A 13,625-nucleotide genomic window follows, 5' to 3' on the forward strand; every position below is an offset into this window, starting at 1 on the left:
ACAGAAAACTTTTCAGATTTTTGTGTGGAAAACAGAACTTCCGCTCGCCGCACAGAGAAATGGATAAGGAAAGCAGGAGGAGTTTTTGGGGGGAGAACCAAAGAAACCGCAGAAAAGCCCCAAACTCAGATGCCCATGGCTTGATAAGCTCTGTGGTTGAGTCTCCAAGTTCCACGGCTTTCAGTTTTAGTCCAAGGCATTCTCTAGATACAAGCGATAGATATATCCAAAGACCAAGACTTCCTCATAGCTGAAGAAGAAGAAGAAGAAAAAAAAACGAGTGGATGGGCGAAAAAAAAGGCCCAAGTGCATAACTTAATTAGTGCATGGACAATGACCGAAAACTTTGGCGAGGCCGCGACAGAGATTCATCGCTAACTATCGATTATCGCCCAGGCATGTGAGAACTTGTGGTAACGCCCTCAGAAAAAAAAGACCGATAAGCTATAAGGCCCACTATAGAGGACCCAGACCCTGGACAAGCCCAGAGAAGAAGCGAATTAAGAATAGACAAAGACAAAATTAATTGCAATGACAGGCGACTGCAAAAGGTGCGGCTCTCCAACTGAAACGCATCTTGGCATCCACATCACCTTTCCAAACAGCATCCACATCCAGATAATAACTTTGAGGGACAGGCGACTCTGGCCTTCCACACGGAGAACTATTATGTAGATTTTATATTATCAAAACTTAACTTAAACATTTTAAAGGAATTTATATAAGAAGAGATAGCCCTTTAAAGTTAAGCAAGAAAATGACTCATTATATAATATCTGCCTAACAAATGGCGCCCAAACAGGGACTGCAAAGCTAGCATTTTACTTGGATATTGTCTAGATTTTTTTGTTCTGTGTACACGCTCTCTTGTTCTCTTTTTCAAATTCTACCATTTATTTTCGTTTTGTCAGCAGTAAGCCAAGTGGCCAACTTAATTGTCGAAGAGTCGTCAAGGCGGCTCAAACAAATCAAAGCGAGCTGCACTGAACCTGAACCTGGAAGCACTGAGCCACCGCACCTCTGCACCACTGAGCCACTGCACCACCAATTCCCTCCTCCTTCGGGCATTACTCAATGTCACCAGGGGGGCGGAAAACGGGAGGCGAAGAATTGGTGGCTGGGCGGTAGAATGCCGCCAAAGCGTTTTGCGTTGATCGTCAATTAGTTACACTAAGCCGCCACTGGACAATTTATGGCTGCTGGAGATGGGAGAGCGAGTCGCTCACGAGGTTCTAAAGAAGAATTGAGATTGTAGAGGTTCCTTAAAATAGCCATACCATACCTATAGAAAGCATGCTAGCTCCATAGTTAAAAGGGTGCATGTCATAACGCCCAGTGTCATAACGCCCATGGCCTAATAATTTGAATAAGGACTCTTTTATAACTCATACATTTTAAATATAAACATTACTTTATTTTAAATGCACTTAACAAACATTTGGAAGTTGGCACAATGAGACTTCTGAGTGGGTGCTACGACACTTTCTAAAGTGTCATAAAGCCCGCCAGTCTAATGAGAATGGGCGTTATGACATGCACCCAATCAAACAAAAATATATTTGGCCTTGACACAACTAATAGCTCTATTCGAGCATAGAAAAAAAGGGTTTTTAAAAACCTGCACAAAAATACATGTACCATGTTTGCAAGAACGATCGTGTCACGCAGTCATCCCTAAATTTTGGCAAAGTCAGACCTAAATAATTGTAAAGACGATTGGGAGTCGAGGGTGCGCATTAAGGCCGCTGCAGATGGAGAGATGGATAGATGGATGCGATGGCCAAGTGGACAGATGGACAGATGGATGGACGAGGTTCGTCTGAGTGACTAATTGCCGGGCGATTGCCTCCTGCACCTCAACTAAAAATAGAAGTGGACAACCGGAGAAACATAGTGGCAAAAAGAGCCAGGCCGCAATGATGATTAGACTTAGATTGGATTGGGTGGAAAGCCATTCTCCATTCTTCTCTGCCGTTTCTGCCATCTCCCGCAACCTCAACTTCTTTCTACTGTCTTCGGTCTTCTGTCCGATCCAATCCACTCAACACCTGCCTTGATTTGTGATCGCAATTACAGCGGAAGACATAAAATACACAAGTCCAGGTTGAACCGAGCCCAAGTTGAGTGGAGTTCACTTCACTCTCCCACCTAAGACAAGAGTTTCCACCACAGCCCGTCTTTCTTCCATCCGTCTTGTACTTCTTACCTTCTTCTGCTCAAATCTTCTCGTCTGATTCTTCTGCGATTGCTTAGGCGGCTTGAGCTGCAAAGAGAAAGAGAGAATTTGTTTCTGTTTAGATAAGGTTTGATTAAAATTTATTATTCTACAGGGATATTTGTTAAAGGGAAATATGATGATTGTTGATAGGCCTTGTTCAACGATCAACAATCACTTCATTCATTGAGATAAAAATGAAGTGGTCCCCGATTTCTCTAGGATTTTGACAGCTCTTTTTGTCCACTTGATAAGCACTTTCACCGCTGACCATTTTTCACAAACATCTTAAGTACACAGGTATTTTTTCAAATTGAAAACCCCAGCTTAATGCAATCATCTTATCGAAGCAGCACCAAATTTATTAGGAAGATTGTTTCCTCACTTTTCGGGTTTTGGGTAGACAAAAAAAACCCGACTTTCAACATGTTATTGAAAGATCTTGAGTGAAGTGAGCTCAAGATGATCCCAATTCCGGCATTTCTACGCTTCAAGTTCGTCTTGAGATTGGGATCTTTTACTCGACCAAGTGTTTTCTCTAACGGATCGCAGTCCACTCCACTCCACCTGAAAACAATGCCACTTAATTATAACATATCTTGGCCCCCCCCATCGCATCTCTTGCCTATCCATATATATATATATTAATAACAGCAAATGCACTTTCCAGTCAAATGATGTTAAAAACGAGTTTCCAATCGATTTGTGCGGTTGCTGCAGCGCGGCTTCTTCTTCTTTTGTTATTTTCTCCTCTCGTTCCGTTTAATTTAAGCCACTTTCTGAGAGGGGGTTACATATATATATATATATATTGGCCTTTTACGATGGCAAAAGTTGAAAAATGAAAATTCCATTTGAGGCGGCGAGCGCGCCTCTGTTTTCAGTTACCATTCAGATGCCGAAACTCCGATTCTGGTTCTTTGAAAACATGTTTTCTGTGGCATCTTCTTGCTGCGTAACGGTAACTACTAGTAGGTAGATACACAGATACAAAGATACACGGCTTTTACCCCGCCAGCAAAAGCTAATGGCATATTGATATACACAGGCCCCCCTAACTATATAGCACCACCACTATATGGCTGCCACACCCATTTTTGTGGGTTAAAGTCGCTCGGGTTGAGCGTTCTTTATTTTCTATCTTTTTTTTCTCTCTTTTTTTTTTTTATTTTCCTGCAACAACGAGATTTGCATGCAACATGCTGAGTAATTAAAACAACAGTGAGCGGTGAGCGGCGCAACATGCCGGCAATTAAGGCGGAGAATAAATGATTACTTGACCGAATTGCAAGTCTCCACCACCGAGAGACCCCATAAAACAAAAGACTCAAGACACAAACGCGACCAAATGCGGCTAGGGAAAGCGAAGAAATAAATAATCATTCTCCATTCAAATGAAATGGCTATTGCCATTGCTAATGCTATGCAAATGTGAAGTGCAACGCCTGGCTGGATTTGCTCTGGTTTTTTTAAAAATCCGGGGGATAACCACCTATTCTGGCCAAGAGAAAGAACATTCGCACACTCCAAAAACACACTTTCCACCGCACAGCCCTCCTCCAATTGCCATTTGCATACGCATGACGTTCGTAATTAGCCCTTTTCTTTGTTGTGTACTCATTAAAGTCCGAGTTTGGAGTACCAAGTACCAGGTACAGTGAACCCCAGTCCAGCCCACCTGAGCCAGCGAATAGAGCACACATAACCGAGAACAACGAGGTGTATGAACCTAATGGGCGGCACTCACGCACCCAAGAAAAGCTCTTGTCTTGGCCAACTCGTTTTCCCCAAGCACATCAAGTGCACCAAAAAACAAAAACCAAAATATATAAAAAACTGAAGAAAAAACATTTGGAATGTGTCGAAACGAGAACTTGAAATTGACACTGGTCACGGACCCTAAGAAAATGAAATGGGAACACTTTCACACGTTCACCGGTTAGTTTTTCTGCTTTCTGCTGGGAAGAAGACCTTTCTTTCAGCGCCCCATCAATCAATTTAAATTTAAATTTGAATTTTTTGGTAATTTACACCGAGTTAAACAAAAAAAAAAGAAAGGAAGAACAGACGGCTTTAATTGGCTGTAATTATTACCTGGGCATTTCGTGCTTTACGTAGATAAACTTGTGAAAGTTATAAATGCATAAAATGCCTTTCTTTCCAAAAAAGTTTTATTTTGTTCTGAAGAAAATATGCTAATTTAAAATGAAGGGAAATTGTAAGCATTCGAAATTTGTGAAATTTCTTTTGGCTGCTTGGCGGATGTAATTGTTTTACAAATACAAAGGTGTTAAAAAATAAAACAAGCAAGCCAAATATTCTTAAAGTTCCTGCTTTCTCTTAAATTAGTTTATGTGATTTGGAAGACATTATTTGTTCAATGAATTAAACCCATTCATCAATGTTTGATTGAATGATTCATAAGCAAAATTTCCGACTTTGACCTCCAGAAAATGTGTGTTCATTCTTATTTAAGGTGAAAACATAAAAAAATTCCATTCAGAAGGTATTCTGTTGTAAATCATAAACTGGTTAGGATTTTATCAGGTATTATTAAGACCATAAAGTCCCTACAACCTGAAAACTTTATTGCCTGATTTCTATTTTATTATTCCCAAAAGAAGTGTAATCATAAAAAGATCCAGCGAAAACAGATATTCTATAATCAGAATTTAATTGTCCTTATGCATGCTTGCAGGGGGATTCACTTTGTGAGTAATTTATTACAACTCAATCGGCATAAGTGATTCGCTTTGCTCCGGAACAATCAGCTATTCAAATTAGCCGGCAGTTGGATTTGCATTCGCTTGGAACCGGGCCATTCATTCCATTCATTCATTCACTTTATCATTTAAGTGCATTCATTTAGCGTTTACTGCTATCGGCCTCATATTCCATTGAATAATTTTATGGCCTAATTGGGAACGAAAGTTTGGGTCCACATCTATGGCAGCGTCATTGTGCTATGACAACAACAACAAAAAAGCACAAGAAACCATAAGCCAATATACCGAATCCCAAATACCGAAACCAAAGCCAAAAACAGAGATCCGAACAGCGAACACAACTTTGGCCCACATTTCCTTCCTCTTTCTCTGCCGCCGCCAAGAACCAGCTATATAAGTCATAACTAAGAAGCATTTCGTTTTAATATGGCTTATAATACCAAATATGGGGGGAAGTTGGGCTGGGAAGTTGGGGCTGTAAACAAAACAACCGTTGGAATAGCACAGATTCCTCAAGCGAGATCTTTGATGCTTTTTTTTCTTTCGTTTGATAGCATTTATAACACTGTGTTTTCGTTTTGTTTCCGTCAAAAGAAAACGAAAAGATTTCAGCTGGAACGACGACACAAGTGCCAGATCATCGTCATCATCATCATCACGATGGCCGAAGAAGAAGAATCTACCCCATCACGATGATGATCTGGCTTATATTTGGTGTAATTACCATGGCCAAACGACGAAGCAAATTCGATTTGGAACAGTTTTCGTTTTATTGCCAAAATAAAAAAGAGAAAAGAAGAAAGACGATCCCAAAGAGGCACTTTCCTGCAATTTCATGTCTTTGGCTTCAAGGCCAGTTGGTTTTGGAGGTCTGTCTTTGTTATTTTGGCACTCTAATCATAGTATCCTATGGTTATATTCTACTTTTGGTTACTATTCATAACTCTGTTTTCCGCATATGGATATAGTTGTTAATGTGATTTCTATGAATACCATTTATGGGTATATAGGTTGGCAATCATTTCAACTCATTTCTCCCTATATATTATACTCAAATGCTCGCTACTTTTACCAGAACTCTAATTCCTATATGCAGAATGAAGCAAATGTAATCCTTTAAGCTATAATCAAGAAAACATATCTTTGTATTTTAGACAAACTCTTTCGCTGACTTTGAGCCAGCCTGAGTACCCAAGAGCCCATCTCTTCAGAACCCACTTCAATCATCACTCGTCACTCATGTGATCCTCACTCGCCACTCGTTGCTCATCACCCATCACTCGGTCTTGTATCGCCTCACCATTCTTCAACAGACCCTCGAAACCCCAAGTGGCAAGTGAGTGGGAGAGCTCTGCTCATTCGCCTGGCAAATCTCCAACTCCAATTGTGTGTTGTCATGCGTCTGGCCCGAACAGGTGCCACCAATTGAATCCGACTCCGAATCCGAATCCGAATCCGAGCTGACCCACATAGGCAACCCAAAAAGAATGAAAGAATACTGGGGAGGAGAGGAGAATATCTGTGCCAAGCCAAGCGGCACAAGCCAAAAAGAAGGCCACCAAAGCGGGAAGCTAATGAAATCGGAGATGCTAATGAGGGGAGGCTGAGAACACGAAGAGTGCTGTTCATTAGGTAATCAAACGTCAGTCAAATGCTCTCAACACGGTATCAAAGTGTAGATCAAAGGAAGATCAGGATAGAAACCCATACATTACATAAGGAATCATTACTCCAATCTATGCATGCCTACGCATTAGAGCAGGGAACCCCTATATAGAAGTTACGCAATCTGTAGATCTATCATTTATCTGTCAGATTATAAATATAATATTTAACGGTATTATTAAAGAATTTAATATCCATTTAAGACAGTTTCAATACATATTGAAGAAAGAGGAAGCAAAAGAGCAGCTGCAGCTGCAGCCACCGCCAGAGGGCGCTGTCTTAATAGTAACCAACTTTAATTTCCCCCCTTGAAAATTTCCAAAGTCCGTTGATTTTTGTATTTTGATGTGCCAGATTTTAACCGACCGAAGAAAGGGGATCTCGAACAGAGAGAAGAGAGACGTAGAAACGGGAGAAGAACGGCCAGATGGAGTGACCGCCAGAGGGCGCTTTTCCCGGCTCATCTCAATCAGACCGAATTCATTCGTTTCATTTGGAATTTCAAATTAGTCGGCCGCCCGCAACCAATTTCCGCTTTTGGTCTTAACTGGGCCAAAAACGTACGTTCGCGTTTAGCATTAAATCTTTACTTTTGTGTTCTGTTTTTCCATTGCTTTGGTTTCTTCTCTTTTTGGGTCAACTTTGAACACGCATTGGAAAAGAGAAATGTGCCGAGTAAGTTTAGAGTTTAAAGTGGAAATCCGTCTTTAATGAGGAGAAAATGCGATCTTATTTGTCTAGTTTTTCTCCATTTTTTTTTTTATTTTTTCATTTTCTGCCTCAATTGATGGATTGCGAGGCTGGTTTAATGGCTCTGTCGTTGATTTGCATCGCGGCAAGACATTAATTGATGTTGGGATGCTAATGCCTGCCCCTTGGGGTCGGCATTTCATTTCGGTTCTTTGTTTGCCGCTTTTCTTTCCCGAAGTGCAGAAGTTTTCCGCCTGCAGGTTCCAGGTTCCAGGTTCCATTTCCCAAATCGCCTTTAATGGCTCACTGTGTTCCATGTTTTGTGTTCTGTGTTCTACTGTGTTTCTATGTTCTTTGCGCCTCACTTTTTTTTCGTAACTTTTTTACGATTCGATTATAAAAGTATAACCCGCACTCTGGGGCCGAGGTCGTTTTAATGCAAGATTATTACATTATTTCCGGGGTGCTGAAAACAATAAAGTTTTCATTCGAACCGAGTTCGTTTTGCTACTGGGAAACCCATTAAACCGAACGCCAGACACCACACCACATCTGGGGGCCCCCCCTAAAAAAAAAATGGGGTTGGGTTGGGTTCGGTTTTCGTGTTGTCCCCGGTATATCTGGCTATATCTCCCTCTCGGTCCCCCACAGTTTCTTCACATTTCCAACCGCAATGTTCTTCTGCCACTGCTTTTCTTCAGCGGCGGTGGTTTTTTTAATGCGTTTCTCATGCTCTCGGGACCGTTGCTTTAGTTTTTCTGCGCACACGCACAAGAACACTGGCCACTAAATGCTTTCCTAATGAATTGGGTGACCATACCGCTGGGTAATAACGGTTAATTGCGTTAATGACTTTAGCAGAAAACTGAAACAGCCAAGAGTCAAACAGCCAAACAGCGAGAAAAGAGCATAGGGGGCTACCCACCAAGTGCAACTTTTCATTTTCATATTCTAAAGGTATTTTTTTTGTAAAACAAACCCTTTTAAAAATTTTAACTGAGTTGATAAACAAATTTTTCACTAAACTGGGTCAAAATTACCATCATTACGAACTTTTGCGTTTTCCAATGAAATTGAAAATGTTGCAAGTTCTGCCAACGCATTCACTCATTGGTCATGCACATGAAGGAAATTTCGGGTTCGCCGCCTGAGTCTTTCCTTTTCAAGTTCGTTGCCTAAGTCTTTCGTTTTCAATGTCGTTACGGGCGTAAAAAGGCGTAAAAAGGTGCACGAAAGGGGCATTTGAGCAGGTGACAATTGGCCGGGCAAATAGCAGTGAAAAAAAAGCAGAAAAGAGACCTCCTGCACAGAAACCCACTCACTCCGAAAGGTGTCACTTTTGACGACGAGAAAGGAGGCAATCATGATCGTAATGGAAACGAAATAAAAAAGGGAAAGAAGAGGTGCAATAGAATGGGCGAAGTAACGCACGCATTTTTTAAATGGAATTTTCTAAAATTGTTTTCTTTACTTTGGGTTTAGATATTTAAGGAGAAATATTTGTAATTTAAGGTTTTTGGAATTGACTATAACAGGATTATTGCATACTTTTATATTAGGAGATTGTATTATGAATATTCGAAACTAATATTTCAAGGAAAATAATCTTTTTTTGGTAGAAATCCTTCTAATTTTATATCCAAACTTAAATTTTGATTCTTAAAATTTCTTTATTTAACGTTAGCCAAAGAGATTTTTTATTTTAATTTTGTTTTTATTTTCATTTCATATTCATTGGTATTTTATATGGTTTTTTATTATAAACATTGGTACATAATCCTTGAGCTCACAACTTGAAAAATGTTGTTATCCACTTTGGTTTTAAACAAAAAAATGTAAAAAAAAATCACTTTTGAGTTTTTTTTTTTTGGATTTCCGTCGTGGTCTTACCTTCTGCTTAGTTAATATTGCACAAGTTCCGTGGCTTTTTGCGTTAATCCTTTTTAGCGAGTGTTTTTCAGTGTGTTTTTGCACTTTCACAGTTTGTGTTTTGTATTGATGGTGATTTTCGGTGGCTGTTCACTTGTGGTTGTGTTCACTTGCCCAAAATCGCAGCCGCAAGGAGTGGGATTTTTCACACACGCGATTGAACCAAAAAAAAAAAGAACAAGTACAGAATGTGTCCACGCTGCTGATGACTCCGCTGGTGAAGATGGTTTTTTTGGTGATTGGCGATCCACTGCTGGCTGGAAACTCGAGCGGTACGAGGTGTTAGCACTTCAATTGCATCACGCGCAATGGCTGCTGTTGGCGGTCGAGCGCCACTTTTATGCCTTTCCCAGCGGTGCGATCCGTCCAAGAAGAAGAACCATCCAAGCCCAGACCCAAGCCCGAACCCCCATCCGAATCCGAATCCGAATCCGAAACCCGGAGAGCGGCGAAGAACGGACAGAGAAAGCAGCAGCAAGCCCCATTTCCACCGCACACGCACACATACAGGGCGCACTCACACGGTCCAGCGATCGTACACCCGGAGAAATTTATTTCTAAACTTTCGGAAATAGTACGAATGTCTTGATCAGCACAAAACATAGCTAGAATTTTTGGAAATATGTGTTTTTAGTGTTTAGTCGGTCTTTTAAAATGCATAGCATCTGAAGGGAATTTTGTAACGATAGACAATCCTATAAAAACACATGAAGAAATCTTTTAAAATTGAACAAAATGAAAATGATTTTTAAAAAAACTCGGGAAAAATTATTCATCTTTGAGAAATGTTTAAATATTTATACTTGCTAAAATGTATATTTACCAATTTTTATTACCAACAATTTTTTTTTGAGTTCCTACCTCCTAAACATCTATTCAATAAGAACATATTTCTTACAAAGAAAATTCTGAATATCAAAAAACTTTTTCTAAGTGTACAAAAACTGAGAGAGCTCACTGAGAGAACGCTCTTCAAGATTACAACTCTCTTCCGAGGCCGCTCTCTCCCTCTCTTTCTTGTAAAGTTCATAGCATTGAACTTGAAAGAGAAAGAGAGAGAGAGAGAGAGAGCGAGAGCGCAGAGCGACCTTCTTCTTTTGCAACGGCACCTGTTAACAGAGTTACAACCATTTGCATGTACAGTGAACCCCACGTATAGGACGATTTTATTTTACTACAGTTTCCAAAGAATAAAGCATTTCAAAAGCTTACCAAAATTCAGACGAATAATGTTAGATATAAAATATTTTACAAATGTTTGTAAAAATTAAAATAAGTAAGAAAGTGGTCCTTATCCTTAACTGGACATATATAACAAGGTTACGACTTTGTGTTTCCATTAGACCACTACTTCGAGGTTGCTCTGTATGCGTCAAGGAAATTGACATATTACCCATTACATAAATATTTATCATTACGGTCTAATAACAATTTAAAGTTAGTTAGTATAACCTAACTTGACATTGCTGATCCTTAATAATAAGCTGTCTATTAATATTTAAAAAGAAAAGACTTTCCCCCAAAGCAAGGATATAATAAAACGAAAGTCCTTAAAATATGCAGCTTCTTGCGATTGGAAAGTTTTTATCTGCCCCAATGCGTACAATAGTGGTAATAAAGCTGTTATTCCAACCACCTAGGGCGTTATTTCTGGCAATGCCACCTGAGATATATTATATTCCCCACGTTGAGGTATAGTAAGCCATAGCATGGCCATTAAAACAGGGTCGTAATGGACAAATTTTGATCGCCCGGCAAAAGTGCGGAACGGAATGGAACGGAACCAAGCGGCACTTTATTTGAACTGGCTCGGTGAAAGGGGGATTCCGAGGGGTTTGGGGGTCCAAGAGAAATGACGATGTGAAACACATATTTGCATTATACATTAACGGTCGCCAGTGCCAGAGGGGATGGGCAGGGGCGGCGAGGGGGGCAACTAGGGGAAGCGAGAAACCAAGAAATAAACATTAAACTAAGTCGCGGCGGGGTTAGGGAGTAGTAAGTGCACTTGGAAAAATAAGTAATTCTATTTGAATTATTTTTAAAGTCTATTTCTAAGAACCTAAATCTTGAGAACCCAACTAAATCTTGAGAACCTAAGGAATACTTTACAGCATGTTTGCATCCCATCTTAAAGGATTTATATTCTTTCCTTAGTGAGTAGTAAGTGCACTCAGACAAATAAGTTATTATATTTTAATTATTTTTTAAGTCGATTTCTAAGAACCTTTCTTGAGAACCAAAGGAATACTTTACAGCATGTTCTCATCCCATCTCAAAGGATTTATATGTATTCTTTTCATGCCAATATGCACATATGATGTATTAGATCTCATATTGATTATAGATCTCATATTTAATTATTTTTAAGGTCGATTTCTAAGAACCTTTCTTAAGAACCAAAGGAATACTTTACAGCATGTTCTCATCCCATCTCAAAGGATTTATATGTATTCTTTCCATGCCAATATGCACATATGATGTATTAGATCTCATATTACAATATATGATCTCATTAGATGATATCTCATACTAATTTTTCTTTCCGTGTAGCATTGAGTGAACAGTGAGCAATGAGCAATGAGAACTTAGCCAAAGTCGCTCCACGCACTCAGGTCATTGCCATGCTGTTGTTGCCTAACATTTGGCCAACAGCAAATGGCTAACAGAGAGCTCGAAGAGTTGGCTAACAGAGAACTGCTCCTTCTCTCTTCGAGTGCAGCTGCAATGGCAATCATAATTCATTAGAGCAACATCAATCGGTATCAAAATCGGGCTTTGCACGCAAAAAAAAAAATGATATTAAATGATGATCGATTGGGTTCTTAATTAACTTCGGAAGAATCTTTATAGAGTGGCAAGGAATAATTTACGAATCCTTAAATTAAGTTCCGCTTTGATTGTCGAAAAGTATTTACTCAGTGGTATTAAACTGTTCCAAAACGAATATTAGATAATGGAAACTGGTTTAATGGCATATTTTCATTTGAAATTGATCCAATTTTCTTTATGTGCGGAATCGGGTGTGAGCAAAGCTTGACATAACAGCAAAATGAATTGCTTTTCACCGAGGTGTGGAGATGCAGTTGCAGTTTGCTGCGGTTGCAACAGTTGCAGTGGCAACCGTAATTAAGATTGGAACGAATTGCAGAGCAGAGCAAAGTCGTAAGAATTCAAGAACAGGAATGAGATGAAGAAGCAGCCACAGAAGCCTTCGCAAAAGCGTAAAGAAATCACTTAAATTGAGACAAGTAAGGGCTTGGAACTTTTGTCAAAACGATATGGGGTATACGCTTTATAAGCAATAGATAGTAATTTTAATTCACACACAAATAAGTTTAATTTAAGTATGTACGCGATGAAGTTCTTATAACTAAAAGTTTCTAAACTATCATTAAAATATCAGGAACATTTGATTTAAAGATCTCTTTTTTATTAGTATGACAAACTTGATTAAAAATGTAGGATGATCTCTTGGGATAAGAAGCATAGATGAATTGCTCGATGCGCTTTTTGAGTTCCGCTTAGTTTGCCACCGCCCCCCTTTCTTCCGACAAACATAAGCAAACATGTGTGCATATGGAAAAGCACCGTTGTGTCAACTGTCTCGCTCACTGGATTTTGGGCGCCATCCCCCAGATTCTCTTGAGCTTCAGCTGCCACATCTTCCAGATCTTCTGGTTCTGGCTGATGCATTTTCGATTATCGTAAATTGCCAGCTTTCTGGTTGTGAACCGCCTTTGACCATCACATTTTCCAGTTTTCGCGCCATTTATTGAGAAATTCTGGACATGTTCTAAATATTTTCAGGGGCTTTTCAGCCTATTTTTGCTATTTTTTTCCGGTCTATCAGCTGCTCTTAACAAGCATACAGCGGAGGTCAATACAATAGGGGAACAGTACTTCTATTATTAGTTTTTAAAGATTGCTTGTTATAAGAAAACTTAAAATTTTAAATTAAGACAATTTCGCCAACTAATCTTTGCTAACTGACCTATATTTTACCATTATATCTCTTACTTTTACTCCCAGCTATATAATTTTGACCCGTATGGCCGGCGGATAACCTTTCACCGTCAGCCGAATCCGTATAATCTTTTGTTGATTTTAGACCGCTGCCTGATTTAACTTCATTCCTTGTTAATTACTTTTTATCATTGGCTCGTCTATTTGGTTCGTGATGCAGGCGCCGATATGGCCCACAGATGGCCATTAACCCGTTAGCTTTCTTCCAATGGGAAATTGATTGTTCCAACTAGATTCGTGCCTCCGACTTTTACGAGAGCTCAAAAAAAAAAAAAAAAAACAACCAAAAACATCGAAACACCGGCCAAAAGTCGTCAATGGATCCCGCCCCGTTTGATCATTATAACCGGAAGCTGTTGATCGCCAACGGGAGA

The 13,625-nt window shown here is 39.6% G+C and overlaps 1 protein-coding gene across 4 annotated transcripts in view; it reads right to left on the reverse strand.

The window, feature by feature from the left end:
- LOC119557674 overlaps positions 1-13,625 on the reverse strand; it is a 72,201-nt gene that overhangs the window by 28,337 nt on the left and 30,239 nt on the right. For 3 of the 4 annotated variants that reach the window (XM_037870544.1, XM_037870543.1, XM_037870542.1), the window contains exon 2: positions 2,207-2,263. Coding sequence is in view for 2 of the 4 variants with exons in the window: in XM_037870543.1 (XP_037726471.1) it covers positions 2,207-2,263 (57 nt within the window). In the remaining 2 variants the exon portion in view is untranslated. Of the gene's footprint in view, positions 1-2,206; positions 2,264-9,186; positions 9,509-13,625 lie in introns of those variants that run through there. The other variant, XM_037870545.1, reaches the window with a different exon arrangement.

The sequence above is a fragment of the Drosophila subpulchrella genome, chromosome X (genome assembly GCF_014743375.2).
Source record: "Drosophila subpulchrella strain 33 F10 #4 breed RU33 chromosome X, RU_Dsub_v1.1 Primary Assembly, whole genome shotgun sequence".
NCBI lineage: Eukaryota > Metazoa > Arthropoda > Insecta > Diptera > Drosophilidae > Drosophila > Drosophila subpulchrella.